Raw genomic sequence first — 18,711 nt, 5'->3', positions numbered from 1 at the left:
TTAAAAATCATCTAGTTCCAACCCCCCTGCTATGGGCAGGGACATCTGCCACATAAAAATAAATATATAAAGAAGTAAAAATGTTTCAGAAATTATTAGTACATGGCATGGGATGAAAACACATGGAGAGGTACAACTCCAGGTTTTCCACTTCGCAGGCCAGAGCTAGCTTTCAAAGGAAAAGCGTTAATGAAAAGCAGTTACAGTGTGCTGTGGTGCTCAACTGATCTATTTCTACTTCTAGAGCCAAGAAGCAGAATACGCATGTATGCTGAGCTCTACCATCAGTGATAATAGCCCTCCAAATTGGAAACAATCACTGAAAGATACCTAGCAGACATTCTCTGGCACATAATAACAAGATTGAGATAAAAATCACTTTTCTTAATTCGTTTACTTTCCTGTTGCTACACATCATGTCAACACTTGTTTGTAATTATATTAATATGATAAGTGAAGCACCCCCTGTTGTGCCACATGAACAGGAAAAATGTTGCATTTTGCCAACTTGCATGTGCATTAGGTTTTGTATTGGTATTGATACAGAGCTGTTTAATCTCTCAGCAACTGCAAGGGCAGAGTCCAGTGCTGTCCCTGCTTTTGTTGTGAGGAGCCCCCTTCCACAGGAATTAGGCTTTCAAGGTACACAGCCTGGCATGAACTTGAAGAAATTAATTCAGTAACTACAGGGATTTCAGGTTGTACTGTGTATGCTTCTTTGTATTACAGTGAGAATAAAACACAGAGCACGCATTTCTACCATTAGTAAAACACAATTTTAAGAGTGGTGATGGTCTCTCTCTTCAGTTACTGGTTTTACAGATCTCACCACAGGTATGGAAAGGCTCAAAATGAGATAGCAAGGAAGTAGTTTATTACAAGCAACCACAGAACAGTTCCATTAATTTATAGATTGTTTCAGAGATTCTGAAAGGCTCTGCTAATGCTGCCTATTAAGATAGAGAAGACGGGGAGGAGAGAAAATCAATCTCATTTCTCAATCAATTTAAGTGAACAAAGAATTACGTGTAAAACTGAACAGAGCTAGTCAACAAAGCTCACACCAAACAAAAAAAAGAAAAGCATCTTTATTTTGCATAATGATGTCTGAATTCACAGTAGATTTGACAGAACGCGTTCCATCCTAAGCCCTGAGGTCTTATTTAGGTGGAGCACAGTACCAAATATAATGGCTGCAATGTGCTCTTTCTGGGCTAATCTAGTGTCTCATGGGATATTATGCAAGGGGACAACACACACACTTGTATTGGTTTATATTCAGTCATTATATTCAGGCTTATTCCTTACATCTGTTGAAAGCCATGATAGCGCACTGTCAGAAATCTCCAGGTTTGTTTCTTCCGGGGTGGCTTCCTTATCTCTAAAATAGAAATGAAGTAAGAAATATTAATGCTTTTCTGTATGAGAGAGATAACTCTGAACCCATGGATACTTGTAAATGCCTTCAGAGGATACTTCACAAGCGCCCAGTGCTATAAATTATGGGTTTATAAGATATTTTACTAACATAGTATTAGGGGGTTTGTCCCATAGACTTTATGGATGTCTGTATCTTGATATAATGCAGGCTCATGGAAAAGTTCTCATGAGCAGTATTACCTGTGCAATTTGAACATGAGACTTTATAGAAAGGAATTGAGCTACAACCTGTTTTCTGCAGCAGGGTAAGCTCTTCCAAATTTTGCTTTCCTCACTGAAGGTAAGAATCTAGAAATGCTGCGACCAAGGATCTCTGAAATCACCACAATGTTTTATCTGAATGGAAATAAACTGTATTTACAATATTACTAATACTAACACAATCTTCTAGTATTAGCAGGGTAAATGCCTTAAAATAAGAATTAAGATTGCCTGCTGAGTATCCAAAAATTCATACCATCAGAAGGCACTAAAGTAGTGAGATGCTTAGAAAAACAGCTCAACTTCTGATGGGCAAAACCACAATAAATCAAAGATAAAGTAAACTTTCTAGATAAGGAGGAGCGTTTAATGCTACTCTGATTAAACTCATCTACAGGAAATGAGTAAACACAGCTTTCATGCTTTCTCCATCTTTCTGCCAATTTACATCTTAATGGCTAAACTAATCCAGGTTACTTAATTCAGCAAAGCATGGAGTTCATTTGCAACTTTTCATTTTGAATGCTTCCATTAACTTCTGCAGGGCTGTTCAGGGCAACTGAGCACAGACATGGGGAGGCAGTTAAAAGTTAACAGGCCTTTGCAGCATTCCAGGGTTTGAAAAAGCCATCAAAATTATTTCATCAGTATTATGTACACACTACATGTGACTGCTGCAGTTATTACACTGGTGGCTTTTCACAAGCCTCGCAATTTGTTTGTTCTTTGATACTGGGGCTTTTTTCCTCTTAAAGACCTGAGATTATGAGAAAAATCTCAGATTTCATTGAAAGTGTATTTTTAGTCCTTGTGTTTGTAATAGAAAACTTTACAATGCGAGCTGAGAGAGTTACAAAGGATCAGTTGTTCAGTTGCACTACTTAGCTTGAACGTGGGCATAGTGTGAGGTAAACCATGGGTTTTAGAGGGATACAATTCGATTCTTATACTGCCCATGGAGCCCAGAATAACCTGTCTCTGAATTCCTAGATATTTTTTTAAAGAACTCAGAGAGTTCTTACATTTTGTTGTAATTCCTCGTAATCAGTATTATTAAGAAAGGACTGAGATGTTTCTGTATAGCACTATCCATCTTGCAGTCAGACATATTTAATGTATTTGTAATGTGAAGGTGACAATATAGCTCCTCTAACCCCCTCTAAAAAGCTCTAGGGCTCATATCACAGCTGACCTCGCTGAACATCAGCCCCATGTCAGTGCATGCGTTGGTCCTGGGGTCTCACAGAAACGGCACTCCTGAACACCAAAAGAAGGATGCTTTGGAGGTGTACAGGTTTGTTGGGCTCCGTCCCACTTCCGTCTCCGTTCGGGGACAAAAGGGATGGTGTTAATGTCACCCAAAGGCTCCTCTCCTGCATCCCGCAGCGGCGCCTTTAGTTTTGGGTGCCGGTAGGCTGCACCCCAGCCGCTCCCGCTCAGCTCCAGGGCTGGCAGGCGGCAGCACCGACACCGACATCCCAAAGAGCACCCGGGGCCTCATCACAGACCTCCCTGCAGGGAGCTCGCACCCCATGAGGAGCCGCGCACAGCGGGTCCGCGGGTTCGAGCCCCGAGAGGCGCATCCGGTCCGGACCGGGGACGAGGGACGCGTTCCCCCCGTGCTCGCAGCGGGTTCTCCCCGCCGGCCGCCGGCGGGCACGGTCCCAGCGCACATGTGCGGCCGCCCGGCACATGCTCACTGTGCGCGGCGCATGAGCAGACGCGGTGCGGGGGCCATCGGACATCTTGGGCCGCCCCGCGCAGAGCGGGGAGCGCCGCCGCCGGGACCCGGGGCGGGAGCACCCCGCCGCCGTCCCCGCGCCTCCCGCCCCCCCGCCCCGGCGCCGGCTGCCTTCCCCTCCCCCGGGCTGCTCAGAGCATCCCTCCTCCCCTCTTGCATTTGTCTTAATTCTTCTCAGAGACAAGATGGCAACGCCGGCGGCGGTAAACCCTCCCGGTGAGTAGCGGCTGCTGCCGTCGCCCCCTGCGCTGCAGGCAGTCCGTCTCGCCCCATGTGGCCCCGCCGCACAACACGCCTCCCCCCGCCGTAGGCACACACCCGCCCCTGGGCACGGCGCGGTTCCCGCATCCGTGAGAGCGGGCATTCCCCGCCGCTCTCCCCCGCGCCCTGGGCTCGTCCCGCCGGCCGGAGGGGGCGCGGCGCCGGTGGCGGGGAGAGCCGGGCCGCCCGCGGCGGGGAGCCGCGCTGTGAGCTACCTCCTCGCTGCCTCCTCGCACTCGGGGCTGTTGCCGTGGTGTGTAGGCGCTGTAGAAGTGAACAGTCACATAAGCATACGCGGTCATACGATAGGAAATATAAGACGCGGTGCCCAGCCGAAGACGGGCGGGAGGGGTGGCAGCGGGTGCCAGATGCACTGTGCAGACCCGTGTCTGGCCTGGGAACTGATAGGAATATCGGCTTTTCCTGCCTATACATTGGCCTCGTTTGTTGTTGGGAAGCAAAACCATCTTGAATGAAGGTGTCGAAACTGACCGAGGGCACCATAGTGTGTTTGTGGTCTTTGCTATGTGTTTATTTTCTCACCAAAGGGTGCAATAAATACTTTGTTACTACAGCATTTAGGAGGGGAAGAAATTTACCAACATCTTCTCTTTGAGATTTTCATGAGGGAATACATTCGATGTTGTGTTAACGTGTCTGTGAGGTGCAGCATCAATTTTGTTGAGTGCGTGATGGCGTGAAATAGGTTTGGATGGCATGCCGTAATACGTATTTTGGAGATGTACTTGAATGAACTTAGTTTTGGATCAACAAGTTTCTGATGTTAAAAACAAGAGGGACAACGAATCTTGCCCTGGGCTCAATACTAATGAAGAATGTTTTTATCAAAGTTGGAGTCCATTTGCTTGTTTTAGTATGTGATAACATGTTGGGTTTTTTTGTAGGGGCAGGTTCAGTTCTAACAGTTAAGGGCTTGCTTAAGTAAATGCCAACTAATGTTTAAAAAGGTTGTTTTTTAGATTAAATCATGCTGTAGTTGGTCATGCGGTTGTCATACTGAAAGTAAATATTATGATATAAGCAATTTGGTTCAGTAAGTGTCAATATAGTAAGCAGGAGCAGATCTTTGCCAATCAGATTAAGTTTTAATATCAGAGTTGTACATATTAAATGAAAATCAATATTTAATGGAAGTCTATTAAATGAATATTATTTAGCTTCGAGGATACCGCATTGTGCATGATAATGGTCATTGTGTGCAGACATAGGTAGAATCAGTGAGCTGTTTTGTGGACAAAGTAGGATTAAAAAAAAGCCCTTTTTGACTTTGGTTTGGTTTGCCATTCTCCTGCCTGTTCTTCCAAGCTATGCACTGAAGGAACAGCCATGATCACTCAGAGGTTTACATGAAACCACTGAATTACAGTGGAGCCCAGCAGCCCTTTTGCACCAACCATTTCTGCTCTGTTTTCACTTGCCTGCAGCTGAAGCCACAGAAAGATGTGGTTGCAGGAGGTACGGTATGCATACACCACAGAGCAGCCTCAGAGTAGGCTTCACAGTTGTTCTCCTGTGACCAGTATGTGAATTTAGAGAGTGTTATGGGATTATTGAACAAACAAAAAATATGAGGGAGATGAGAGCTAAGTGTGTGGCTCTGTGCAGCAGCCTGGTTCAGTTAAAGTTGACTGGCTGTGTGGTCCTCAAACTCTCTTAAGCACAGATTGCCGGTCCACAGGAAGGATGAGGAAACGTGTTGGTTTCCTGAAATGAACTGATATCTACTTCTGCAAGGCAGAGGTTACAGAGCATCTTTTGACCCCTCATCTAGGCAGCTGGAACAGATTTGATCTGAAAGGCAAACTCACTGGTTGCTAATGATCCTCCCATGTTTTCTGTGCATGAGTGTTGCTGTCAGACAGATGTAGCTATGCGTGGACAAAGTCAAAGTGAGGAGTTTTTGAGCTGCGAAAAGGTGAGGACACCTTTGATCTGTAGAGTAATGCTGTGTTTGCTCTACCACAGACAGCAGAAGATAGAGGTGCATGAAATACCTTGATTGATGCTGTATTTTTTAAAAGCCATAAACTGTTGCTTTTGTTATTATTTTTTTAGATTAACAGCAAAGCAATGTAGAGAAACAATCAAAAGAAGCTGTAGTGAGATTTTAATACAGCTATTTTATCTTGGAGCCAGATCCTCAGCTGGGTTAATGTGAGAGTAGCCCTATTGGTATTGGTGAAGCTGTGCCACCTTATGCCAGCTGACTTTCTGATCCGCAATGTTAGGGAGAGATTAACTTGTGAAGCATCTGTAATGATGATTAGAAATTACAATATGATTAAATTTTTATTAAGCAATTGTCTGGGGTTCTAATAACAGTTGATAATTTAGGCAGGACATTAGCTTGCAGCTACCACAATACAAATACATGTGCTTTTAGTCATATTCCAGATAGTGGAATGGGGATTAACAGAGACAGAAAAGCTGGGTGTTCTGTAATTCTGGGTTTGAGAGTCTTTCGGTGTAGGATCTCCTGGTACTGAACCATGCATAACTCTACAGGAGTATCTCGCTTATGTTAAATGCAGACTTATCTATTTTCCTACTAATAATGGAGAGTTTGAGTTATGAAAGTTCACAGGAGTGGGAGCAGTTTGCAGCCCATCCTGGCTATGGCTCATGGGAATTGCAGTCTTGGGGACCAAATTGTAGTGGGGATAAGACCACCTCAGTGGGCTTCTTGGGCTGTCTTAGATCTAAACTGATAGTTCTTTTTTTGTAAAGGTGGTTGTCCATAGCTGCAACTAGACATTGCACTAATGAAACTGGGGGACTCTGTGAGATAGTCCTCTTTCTTCCTCTTTCTGCATCCTTAGCTTTGGGAATGGAATCTGTTTAGAAGTACTTTGTTCGTTTGTCGAAATCTGGATGACTAACTGAAGTGTGAAACACAATACAGGTGTGTGGGAAGCTAATCTGCATTGGCACAAAGCATCAGAGTTAATTTATTTCCTCCTGAAATAAGATTGGCATATTAAATGGGATTTAAGAACAAAAAAAATGTGGAGGTGTAACAAGCATTTCATAAATTACTGCTTGCAGCAAAGTAACTTAGTGCCATGTCTGTTTTAAACGTATGTATTTTTGGAATGCAAACTTGTCCGTAACTATTGCTTCTTTGAGGTCAACTTTTGCTTTACTTGAGTGCAGTACATGATGTGGTGATTCTTGTATTAGCCAAGTTAGGATGAAAACATAAAACTCGTTACAAATACAATATTTTCTTTTCCTGAGACATTACTTGGTCTTGGGTGATGAGTTCCAGTCTGGCTCAGTCTGATGGATGATCCCAGAGCAGCAACTTCCAGCTGCAGTCAGGTGATGTGAAATGACCTGGTTGTGTCCTTTCAGTTCTTCCTAGTGAGGTATTCCTAGATTGAAGTGCCACCCTGGGCAGTACCCACAGACATACTGCCAAATGCCACAAACTCTTAAGTCAAAAGAAATTATGAGATATCTGAGTTTATCTAGTGTTTCACCAGAGGGCAGATCCTGTAGGATGCATTTTTGGCAATGTTTTAAGATTTTGTGAAACCTTAGGATTGTATTCTTACATAGAATTGAAAAAATGTAAATGTGTTGTTCACATAAAGCTCCTTTAATGATTTCTTTTTTAAGCAAAGAGCCCAAAGTCTAAAGGTATGGAGAACAACATGTCCCCAGAAGGGCATTCACTAGAGGTGTGTTGAGACAGAGGGAAGTGGTGGGCTATGAGAGGAAGGAGTTTCAGTGGTTTAAGGCATAACTGTTGTAGCCAGTAGCTGATGGGGGGTACTTCAGCCTATGGCTAATCAAAGATACAAAAAAAAAAAAAAGAATTGGGGCTGAACCTTGAAGGCAGATAATTAAGTAAATCTCATTACTTTTAGCCTGTCATGAGTTAACAGCAAATTTTATGTCATATCAGTGAAAACTTGTAACTCAGCTCTTTAGGAAAGTGTATTGGTTTCTGGGAGTTGGTTTTATTTCCATGTGTTTGTTTGACTTGGGAGGTAGGTGGAGAGAAATCATTCTCCCATTTCAGCTGGGCATTCTGAGAATGAAATCATCCATTAGCCAAGTCTTACGCTTGCATTCAAGTTCCTAAGATGCTAAGTGCTGTGGACAAATCTTCTTGATGTGCATTCCATATTCCCAAACAGAATTGGCTTTCTGAGCCTGACAGTCTGGCCATTCTTTTCTGTAGTTTTCATACAGATTTGAAATTGATGATTAAAAAAATCTGCCTCAGTGTTTTAGATTTCAAAATTGTCAGGTTGACTCAGAGCTTTGCTCTTCATTACAATGTAAACTATCCAGTAAACTCCAAAATCAATTTATCAGCATCCTGAGGAGTAAATGGTCTATTTTAGTGATGAGGATATAATGAACTCTGATGTTTCTAGGATGCAGAGAAGTAGTCTCCTTTCTAAAATACAGTTAAAATAAAGGTCTCAAAAATGGAACACTCATTAGCTAATGGGAGGTTTAAATTGCAGATCTCATGTTTATATATATTTCTGACTGGAGAGTTGCTCCTTATTTCAGTTAAACTGCAGTATGAGAAGATAGTGCCTCTTGAATTGTTCTGTGATAATGTTTTGTCCATCAAGACTGTGTATCAAACAGTAACTTATATTGAAGAAATGTTAGTTTTTGATATTTCTAATATGCAGGGCATGCAAAAGATTTTGTTTCAGGATATCTCTTCTATCACAAAATACTTTTTTAAAATTTGCAGGTATAGCTTGTGGTTGGTTCCAAATAGAATAATGTTTCCCCATGCCTTTTAGTAGAAATGCAAAACAAACCAGATATAGCCGAATTTTGTAATACCAAATGGTATTGCTGATTTTTCTTTGCAGTAAGGAAAAAAAATACTGTAGAGATTAGGTAGTGAAGGAAAAAAATAGTCTTTTCAAAACAGTCAAGGCAAAATAACACTGTTGATGTAGTGATTATTGTTATTAAGAGGACAGAAATGGGGCTGTCATTATGGAGATATATTCGGAGATTATGCTTAAATGGCTTGTGAAGATCAGATATGTGTGTCATTTAGGGTAATTTTGGGGGGCTTACTGCTTCATAACTGTCAAGTAAGAATGGAAGATGTGTTAATTCAGTGCTACCTGCAAAAAGTACAATGTTATTAACATTTTCAATAGGAAAGGGAAATAGGGGGTCTTCAGTTTAAGACATGGGGCTTGAGATCTTGGGTCTTGTAAATCTCTGGCATATTTTCCAGTCTCTCTATAGCAAAGAGGTTTTGGGTGGCCAGCAGTATTTAGAGGTAGATGTATTGGCTCTGGATGAGCTGTTCTGTCTGAGCCACCTCTGTAGAGTGCAGAGACTCTGCCCTGGGTGCAGAAGTTTGCAGACACCAACCCAGGCTACATTCTTTTCTTTACTATAAGACTGCGCTCAATCAAGTTTATTGGGTGTGTGCTTGCTGTATAAACAATTAGTACAGTTTACTTCTTGCAAATAATGTTTCCTTTGTTCACATGTAAAGCATTTTCTGTCAGCCCATCTGTATCAATCATTCTGTCAAATGAAGAAAAGAAAAACATTATAAGGCTGTATTTGTACATCCTAGCTTCTAATTATAATCCAAATAAAATAGATGAACATTGTTCACAAAAACAAACTTCAAAAAATAATCATTCGTCACCTTCCATTGTTTAAAAAATAAAAAGAAAAATTAATTGATTGAATAAAACCACATGGACCAAATATGTAATTTTTGGCTACTCCAAAATGTTTGTCACAGAATGTTACAGGATTTTAGCAAAATCTGGCCTTTAAAGTGCATAAATTGCATAGTTGAAATTTCAGTTCCAAACATAGAATGCCCTTTTTTTAACAAGAGCTGATTCAAACTTTAATTTAGATAGTCAAAATTTCAAATGGATCTTGCTTTTATTGTTTATGTGGATTAATGGCTGTAGTCATGCGATGGGTAATGAATTAGAAGCTGTTTTCAAGATAGATGTAATTTCCTTTTTTTGTACCCGAAGCACGCTAGTCTTCCTTGGGCAAAGCCATCTGCACAGGCAGAAAGAGAAACCCTTTGTTTTGGATACTCTACATATTGATGAATGTTTCTAAATTTTCCACTTCCTCTCTTTTTTGTTAGCTTTTATTGCCATTTTGCTTATCTTCAGTATTTTTGTCCTACGTTTTCAGTCCTGCTTTACACTTAACGTGCTTCTACTTTTCTTACAACTCCAGTAACAACCATGTTTTAACTGTGGTGCTGTGCTGAGCTATGTATTGACTCCTCAGTTACTGTTGTTTAAATGTAAATGAATCCCGGCATTGTACTGGTGCTACTTCCCAGTCTTTCAACAGCTTAAAAATTCAGATTCTGTTCTGTAGGTAGCATATGAAGTCCCTCTGAGAGAAAAGTGGTACTTTTTTTGTTACAAGTAGCAACTGTGCTGCCTTCAATGTAACACAGCAGGTACCCTTAGGTATATTCAGTTGGCTCAAATTAGGACCCTCTGTTAGCTTACATCTGCCCTAGATGTATATATGTTGCTGTTCTGTTCAAGGACCGCTCATAACATTCATTTCAAATACTTAGGTTTGGGCTGCTGCAGTTTTTCTCATCTAACTGTCAAATGCATTTGACAAATAGAATAATATAAAATAATTATAATTTTTTTCTCTAATCAAGCAAAAGGGGCGTTGAATTGTTTAATCACTGGCTTTGCCAGCATGCAGATGGGAAGGCTTTTCAGGTAAGTTGCTCATACAAAATGCCTGAAATGGATAGTAATTAACAACTGGCTCTTCATTGGTATGTTAATTACACTGCCATTTGTCCCGGTGCCTGTCGTTGTTTAAATGTTCAGTTACACTGAACTGAAGCGTTCACTTCCTGGCAAACACAGAATGTATCAGAACAGTTTGACTCTCAGATATATGCAAATATTTTATGGGAAGAGGCATGCCAGTAAATCACTGAGCTGCAAAGAACAAAAACACTGCATATTTGTATTCCTCAGAGGTAAAAGCAAAACCTGTTTTCAGTGGAATACACAGGCCTGATTTTGAAAAATGGTCTCCAGTACTTTTCCAGTAATAATACAGAACACAGTTTTATGCAGGTAGAGAATTTTAGGGACTTGTAACTGCTGGCTCACTCTTAGTAAAGGTACGTGGACCTCTGGGTGCTGTTAAGTGTCCTTACAATGCATGTATTTTAAAAATCGTACTGTCTGTAGTATCTGAATACAAAATCAGACTGAACTGGTAATACTATTAAAACTTAGATAAAGCTGAATTTGGGTTTTGTTGTTTGTTTTTTTTTAATGCAGAAAATTAAAGTCACTTCTAACAAATAGATCAGGTCAGTAGTCTCAGATCTTACTGAACTTGCAGTTTAAATCTGTAGAGAATGCAGATTGTCTTCTGTGATTTGGATGGTGCTTTGCAGAGTGCATCCCTAGTCTCCAGATAAGTAGGAACAGACTGTGTCTGGTAAGCCTCTCAAGTTGTCCAGTAACATGCTGAAGAGGGGCAGGCTGGTGAAGTTCTGTGGCTGACCACCATGTCAGGATGAGGCTAGTGTTTTAATTTGCTAAGCTTTTGTCACATGGGAAGCGGTTAATCTGCCCAGTGCACAGTGACCCTCAACACGTGGCAGCCGTCAACCTTTGAAATTAGGCACTGATTTTAACAGTAGCTGTGGGAAGTGGATTACAGTCATAAAATGAGCTATAAAATGGCAGTAGCTACTGTCAGTCCCTGCCCTCTGAGTCATGTTTGATGTGTTTATTGACAACAAATTTGCAGAGACAGCATGGCCATGAGCGAGCTGGATTTCCATTGGTTTATGTCCAACAGGCAAAGTTACTAGCTCAATTTTGAGTCCAACTTTAAAGATTTAACTTTTTTAACTTAAAGATTTAGTTATGTAGAGAAGCTTGGTTTGAAATGCTATATTCTTGTGTCCCCAGCCACTGAGGCTTATTTAACAGCGGCATGCAGGGGCTGGCCCTGTGTGAGAGTTTGAGAAAATAGAGGTCTGTCTGATGACTACTCCCATGAGTCATGTTCACGTCATAGTACATGGGGACACCAGTGGTTTCCTCAGATTTAAATTTAGTTTTATAAAGCATATTTAAGAGATCTGCGTTATAGCTCTGTCACCCTGAAAATACTCTGCACTTTCTGTAGTGGGTAGCGGTTTGAACAGTAGAAAGCAAGGCTGTGTAATGAAAACTTCCCTTTATTTTCACGAGATTTTCAGCAGCCTTAGGGATACAGTGGCAAGTTATTGGATCTATGTAAAGGTTTTGGTGTTTCTGGGATAAGTCTTAAGTGTTCTTCTGCTTACATGTTTTGTTTTCATGTAAAACAGACAATTTTTCTGATTTACATAAAAAATAACTTTAATTTGCTGTGCAGTTGGGTTTGTGGGAACAGCAGCTGCATCGTAGCTGCGTTTTATTTTTGCTTACCAGTGAAGGTTTGAAATATGCATTTTCATTGTTGAAATTAAATTCAATGAACCATTGCTAAGAAAAATATAGGAGCATTTTCAAACTCTGTTATGAGGACTGAGCAGCCTGGTCTAGTGGAAGGTGCCCATGCCCATGGCACTAGAACTAGATGATCTTTAAGGTCCCTTCCAACCCAAACCACTGATTTGCTGACTGGAAAATAAGAATTCTTTCTGAGTGCACGGGCACAATTCAAAGGTGAACTAAAGCCCGGATAACTACTCATTAGCTCCTTTCTTGTAGACATCAGAGAATTTCTGTGAAAATAACTTTGGGGGTATTCAGACCTTTGTTGACTATGAAGCACAGTTTGGATGGGGGAGATGTGGGTCTGCCCTTCGGGAGGACCTATGCATGCTGTGGCGTCCAGGACCTCCCACTTGCTAGAGGTCAGCACCACGGTTACCATCCATGGTGCTGAAAGGGCGCTGGGCTCCATGCTATACCTCACCTGTGCCACGGCGCTGGTGTAAGTTAAAGGCTGATGGGAGTGGGTTTGAGCTATTATTTCTGAGTGATAACCATTACCAGGTGAGGTGCTGAGGACATGTTCCATCCTCCTGGCTCTCTCATCATGGCAGTGGTCTCCAGCAAAGAGGACAGCAGGCTGCTGGAGTTAGGAGAGTCTTAAGTGAACTTGACAATCTTCCCCAGATGCTGCATGGTAGGACCTGCAGAATCCATGTTTTGCAGTTTCTACACAAGAGCTTAAAAAATATGTAATGTCTCTGTAGATTCTCTGCCAGCAGCTCTCAGCATCTATGGGTTAAGGTTGTTCCAAGTGAAACTGTTTGTTATGTAGGTGAGGCTGTTCTGAATTCTCCTTAAGAGCAAAACATGCTTGATCAGACTTGTACTACATGGCAATCCTATCCAAAAATAGCCCATCCCAGACATTTTGGAATGAAGTGTAAGATTTCCTTAATGGATGCTTACAGAATAAGACAGCAATAGAGAATTTTCTTCTTCCTTTGTTATTGATGGGCACGCCAATGTCCTTAGGTTTATACAGGTCTTTGGGGCTCCTTGTAGTTTATTCAAGCTTGAGACTTGGTTCTTGAATGATCACAGCTGCTGGTTTTATTTTTCTAAATTAAACTGCATGTTTCTGGAGTTGCTGTACTTTGTAGTGTCTTCTGCTACAAGTGAACCTGTGCCTTTCTGAGATGTAGTAGTCTTCTAGTCAAATGTATCTTTATAAACTTGCACTCTTCAAACAAGCTAACATACATGTTTCTAAATTGCTTTCTGACTTAAGGCTTAATCTTGTTTCTTTTTTAGTGATGTCCTCCTCCTGCTTCCTAAGCCCTTCGGTTCTGAACTGTAAAATGGCACTGAGGTTTATGATGAGGGGAGAGGAGGGGCGGCCGTGAGGAGAGATCAGGAGGGGAAAGAAGGCGCAGCCATGAGGGGAGTTCATGAGGGGAAAGAAGGGTCAGCCATGAGGGGAGATCGTAAGGGGAGAGGAAAGGCAGCCATGAGGGGAGATCGTGAGGGGAAAGAGGGGACGGCCATGAGGGGCAATCATGTGGGGAAAGATGGGGTGGCCATGAGGGGAAATCGTGAGGGGGAGGAAGGGCAGCCATGAGGAGAGATTGTGAGGGGAGAGAAGGGGCGGCCACGAGGGGAGATCATGAGCGGAGAGGAAGGGCAACCATGAGGGAAGACAGTGAAGAGAAAGAAGGGGTGGCCGTGAGGGGAGGTCATGAGGGGAGAGAAGGGGCGGCCATGAGGGGAGTTCATGAGGGGAAAGAAGGGGTGGCCATGAGGGGACATTGCGAAAGGAAAGAAGGGGCAGCCATGAGAGGAGATCATGAGGGGAAAGAAGGAGTGGCCATGAGGGAAGATAGTGAGGGGGAAGAAAGGGTGGCCACGAGGGGAGATCATGAAGGGAAAGAAGGGGCGGCCATGAGGGGAAATCATGAGGGGAAAGAAGGGGCGGCCACTAGGGGAGATCATGAGGGGAAAGAAGGGACAACCATAAGGGGAGATTGTGAGGGGAAAGAAGGGGCAGCCACTAGGGGAGATCATGAGGGGAAAGAAGGGGCGGCCATGAGGTGAGATCATGAAGGGAGAGCAAGGGCAGCTATGGGATGTGAGTGGTGGCCGTGAGGGGTAAGGGGCAGTCATGAGGGGAGAGCAGGGGCAGCCATGGGATGTGGGGGACGACCATGAGGGGTAGGGAGACAGCTGTACAGTGTGGGCCACTATGGGGGGCAGAGGAAGGATGGCTCTGAGTGGAAACTGTGAGGGACAGCCATAATGGTGCATCTTGAGGGGAGATCAGTTTGTCCTTAGTGACATGGTTTAGTGTTGTCTTGGCAGTCCTGGGATAGTGGTTGGACTTGATGATCCTAAAGGTCTTCTTCAACCTAGCTGATTCTATGATTCTGTGGTTTTTACATTTTAGTGATAGCTGCCGGTTTGAATTAATATCTTTTGCTCTCCACAGCTTTCCCTTTTGTTACCTGTGTTTCTCCATCCATGTTCCATGCATGTTTTAAAAAAGGAGGCCATGTAAATATGTAAGTAATGTTTGAGCTTAGGCAGCTGTAGGCACTGTAAAACAAAATCTTAGTGCTGGGGTACAATAGCTGAATTAAAAGATGGATGGTTTTACTTGTTGGCATTTTGGTTGAGTAGAATCAGTTGGAGATGTGTGAGTGGGTGGAAAGAACATTAACATGAAGTTCATGCTGAATTATGTTTTGCTTGAGGAAAACTATTCATTAGTCTCATAGCTGGCACATACCTTTTTATTCCTTCTCTAAAGTAGTATCTGACTACTTTGATGAAAAGGTTGATATGACATTAAGGAATTGGTTCTGCCTCACCTACTGATGATGTGCAAAAACCTTTCTGCCCTTGGCAGAACTGATTAAGACATAGGCAGCATGCCAGTGCTCACTCTATTCTAGGAAGGGCATACCTGTGGTAAATATTTCAGGGTACACAGAGTCATGGCTCTGTCTGTTAGAGTGTTATGTGGAGGTTAATAATGTATCTGAGTTCAGCTCCAGAGCTCACTGTGTCTCCATCTAAACCCCTTTGTCAGTATTGGTTTTTCTAGATGGTCTTAAGGACAAAGTGTTCTTTCATCATTGCTATATTTAAAATCACTGTGGTACTTATGAATAAGAATTTCAGTTTCAGAGACCAGTAAATTCATACTGTGCAGGAAACTTCTTGGCTGTTAGAAGCTGCCTGCATTTTTCACTTCTATCACTGGCTGGCTATGTCATGGCTTAGAATTGATCTGGGAAGGAAGATGGTCTTGTGGTACATGCATGGGACAGGCTTCACATTTACTACAGACCTCTTAACCTCTGACAAGTAATATCCCCTTGCCACAGTTAAGCCTTCTGATTTTTGTTTCCATTTCTCTTACCTTCAGTTTGTATATTCTGTTTATAAGACTATGTATTCTGGGATGCTTTTTTCATATACGTCTGTTATAAAATGACATGTTGTAGGAGAGTGTGGAGTGCCTATCCTGGAGCAAGCAGAGAATATATTTTCATTGTGATGTGCTAATTGATAAAGTTTTAGTAACAGACTTAGTGCAACCACATTTATGTTGGACTAGCAAAGATTTTTCTTCTCCCTTTGGAAAAAAGAAGAGGTTAAAAAGCAGAATATATACAGCTTCTTTCTCCTTGGAAACAGCAGGTATTACTTATTCAGGGCACATGAATAACATTAATTCGTATTTTTTTTATATAGTAGGTATGATGTTGGGATAATGTGCTTTTTAAGTGTTTTGACAAAATATACACATGAGCATAGATTAATAGCTATTTCAGTGCTGAACTACCAATGATCCACCTAGCTATAAAGTCTCAATATAGGCTTTACGACTTGTTTTGTGGTATCTTGACTTTCGGGTTGCTTTTGTCACTTCATTTGCCTTTGAAAGCACATTTGTTTATTCTCAGCCAGTTACAGTTTGTATTGAGAACAAAATATTCTCTGCTTCATACGCAAAAGAAATGCTCAAGCTATATGAAATATACAGTTACACAGAGTGAAAATTATAAGATAGTTTTCAAGTGTTTGTTGTGTGTTTGATAGTTGAATTTAAAAAGCAGAAAAATGCATTATGTGGGGGCATTTGGTTAGTATGTTAACTCAAACTGCTCTTTAAACCAAGTCAGTGAGCTGTCACTGGAAGTAGATACATTTTCAGAAATCAAATCATGATTCTTTCTGATATTGAAATCTAATGATAAGGTATTTGTAATGATTTCTTGGTAAGTGCATTTGGCTGCCACTAGTTATTTGCTTTTTGGCATAGAGTCCCTTGTAGAAGCTGGAACCTCATCGTCAAGTTTGGCATTCAGACTAATTTTGTGTCCTTTTTACTTGTCTGTGCTGCTCTTCAGTAGGCAAATATCAAAGCAAAAACCTTGGTTTGGTCAATATTTACAGACAAATGCTCAGCGTGTTTTTTGACAAACATCCAGTTTGTTTATAATGAGGGTTTTTTCAGTATTGTTCTCCCTTCTCTATTTGATGAATCCACAAAACTGTCTGTATACTTTTGGGAGCAAGTGGCTTGTAATGGATGTCAAATCATGTTTAATATGAATATGGGGACATGGAAAAATAGTCATTTGTTGTTACATGTTTGTTTTAGTAGTTCGCTGGTAGAACATGCAGTGAATTCTCATATTTTGTAAAATCAGTAAGAACACGGCCATTTCAGCTGATCACTTCTTGGAAGCCTGGCAGAGCTTATCTGGAAACATCATTTTCTCTCTTATTTTAATATTGGTAATTTTAAAAAGCAAAATACGAGATTCAGTATTCTAAAAGCTGTTCAGGGAATAGCTCTGGGAAGAAGTTAAGCAGAAAAAAGTGTTCCGAAATTCATGACAAATTCTTGGGTGTGTAGTAAACCTAAAATAACACCAAGGAACCTACTGCAGCACAGCGTAGCAGAATTTTATATTTTTTATATTCCTATGAAGGTTTCCCTTATGCAGTGATGTTCAGGTGTTTTATTTGAAGCATTTGTGGGAACCAGAAATTCTAGAAAGTAATAAAAAAATGTAGATGCAGCTACCTTTGAAATTCCAAAAGCCTGTGGGCTATTATTATTATTGATGTTATTATATTATTATTGTTATTATTATTCGCAGACATGAAAGATACAATATGTGAAATTACCTAAAAGGCAAAATGGTTTTAGAAGCGTCATCAATGATCCTGGGACAGCAAAAGATAGAAAAATTCACCAAGACCTTTATTTGTCACATTTTTGTGCTTGCAGAAAATTTCAGGTTTTGGGAAGCTCATTTTTGAAGAGGATAGCTGCTAATATGGGTTGCTGTGTCAGAGCAGTTAAGACTTCATGTTCTGAAAGTTGTCCTCTGTGGGAGCTTAAGCTGAACAAATCCAGATCTCTGATACGTGCCAGTTGAATGGTGTGAGAAGGCTGGTGTACTCTTCATGTGGCTTTTTAAGGTTCAGTTAAATTTGAATCTGGAATTTTCTTAATCAAAGTCCTTTCCCATGGTCTGAAGGCTGGACTATAGTGCTTCTTAACCTAGGCATGGAGTTTGGAAAAATAGCAGTTTGGAGCAATAGATTACACAAGCTGTCTGTTCACTTTCATGTCTCATTTGAGTCATATGAAGGTTTTGTCTTTGCTGTGGGAAAGTGAGGTTAGTGTTTTCTCCCATCTCTAGAGAAAAGAAATGAAAGAAATGTTACTCAGAAAATCTCCCGTTACTTCCTGGAAGTTTAGAAAGGGATAAAATGAACTGAATATTTAATATGCAAGGCTCAGACTGGGTTTTCAAAATGGAATCAAATGTGTTTTTTTTTTTTCTCCTGCAATTTTTAGACAGAGAATGTTCCATTAGAAATTGTGAGGAAAGGAAAAAATACGAAACCACTGCCTATTTTTAGAACATGTTTTATGATGAGTAGTGATACTCTTTTTTTAGGGCGTTTCACATAAATATTCTTGGTAATAAGTTGGGGTGTGGAAACACCTGAAAGGTCAATTAATTATTGAAACATCAAATAAGCATCATTTGCTTGTTGATGAAGCAGAACTGATTAGTCAATAAAATCAATAAAATCCTGTTTAATGAAAACAATAGCATTTTGATTACCCAGCAGTGCCCAAGGATGCTGTAAATATACTGATAATTAAGTGTTTAGTAATGCAAGTTACTGTTCTGAATGAAATTTAAAATGAACCTTCTGAGGCACATTTAAAACAAATCTTTGTAATAAATAATAAAGACATTTGAAAGACACAAGTAATTTTCTATGAATAATTTAGACCGGAGTAGTGGATTATGTTTAGTGTGAGGTGTCCCTGCCCATGGCAGGGGGGTTGAAACTAGGTGATCTTAAGGTCCTTTCCAACCCTAACTATGATTCTATGTTGTCCCTGAGCTTTCTGTAGCTGGTGGGGAATGATGTCTCTGTGTGTGAGGGTGCATTACAAAGGCCACAGGTGTTTGACCTCAGCTTGGTCAGTGGCTTGCAGGGCAGCTCATGGACTGCCACTAAAGCAGTAGTGGTCAGTTTAGTCTGATG

General features: G+C 41.2%; 2 protein-coding genes across 3 annotated transcripts in view; both read left to right on the top strand.

The window, feature by feature from the left end:
- FAH (fumarylacetoacetate hydrolase) overlaps nucleotides 1–18,711 on the top strand; it is a 116,042-nt gene that overhangs the window by 86,310 nt on the left and 11,021 nt on the right. The window lies entirely within an intron of this gene.
- ARNT2 (aryl hydrocarbon receptor nuclear translocator 2) overlaps nucleotides 3,365–18,711 on the top strand; it is a 104,498-nt gene continuing 89,151 nt past the window's right edge. The window contains exon 1 of one of the 2 annotated variants that reach the window (XM_062630132.1): nucleotides 3,365–3,598. In XM_062630132.1, coding sequence (XP_062486116.1) covers nucleotides 3,568–3,598 — 31 coding nt within the window. In that variant the 5' untranslated portion in view covers nucleotides 3,365–3,567. The remainder of the gene's footprint in view (nucleotides 3,599–18,711) is intronic. The other variant, XM_062630160.1, reaches the window with a different exon arrangement.

Source organism: Pezoporus occidentalis, unplaced genomic scaffold (genome assembly GCF_034315485.1).
Source record: "Pezoporus occidentalis ecotype Australia unplaced genomic scaffold, CSIRO_AGI_Poc_V1 ctg11, whole genome shotgun sequence".
Lineage (NCBI taxonomy): Eukaryota > Metazoa > Chordata > Aves > Psittaciformes > Psittacidae > Pezoporus > Pezoporus occidentalis.
This window is presented reverse-complemented; position numbering and strand designations above follow the sequence as displayed.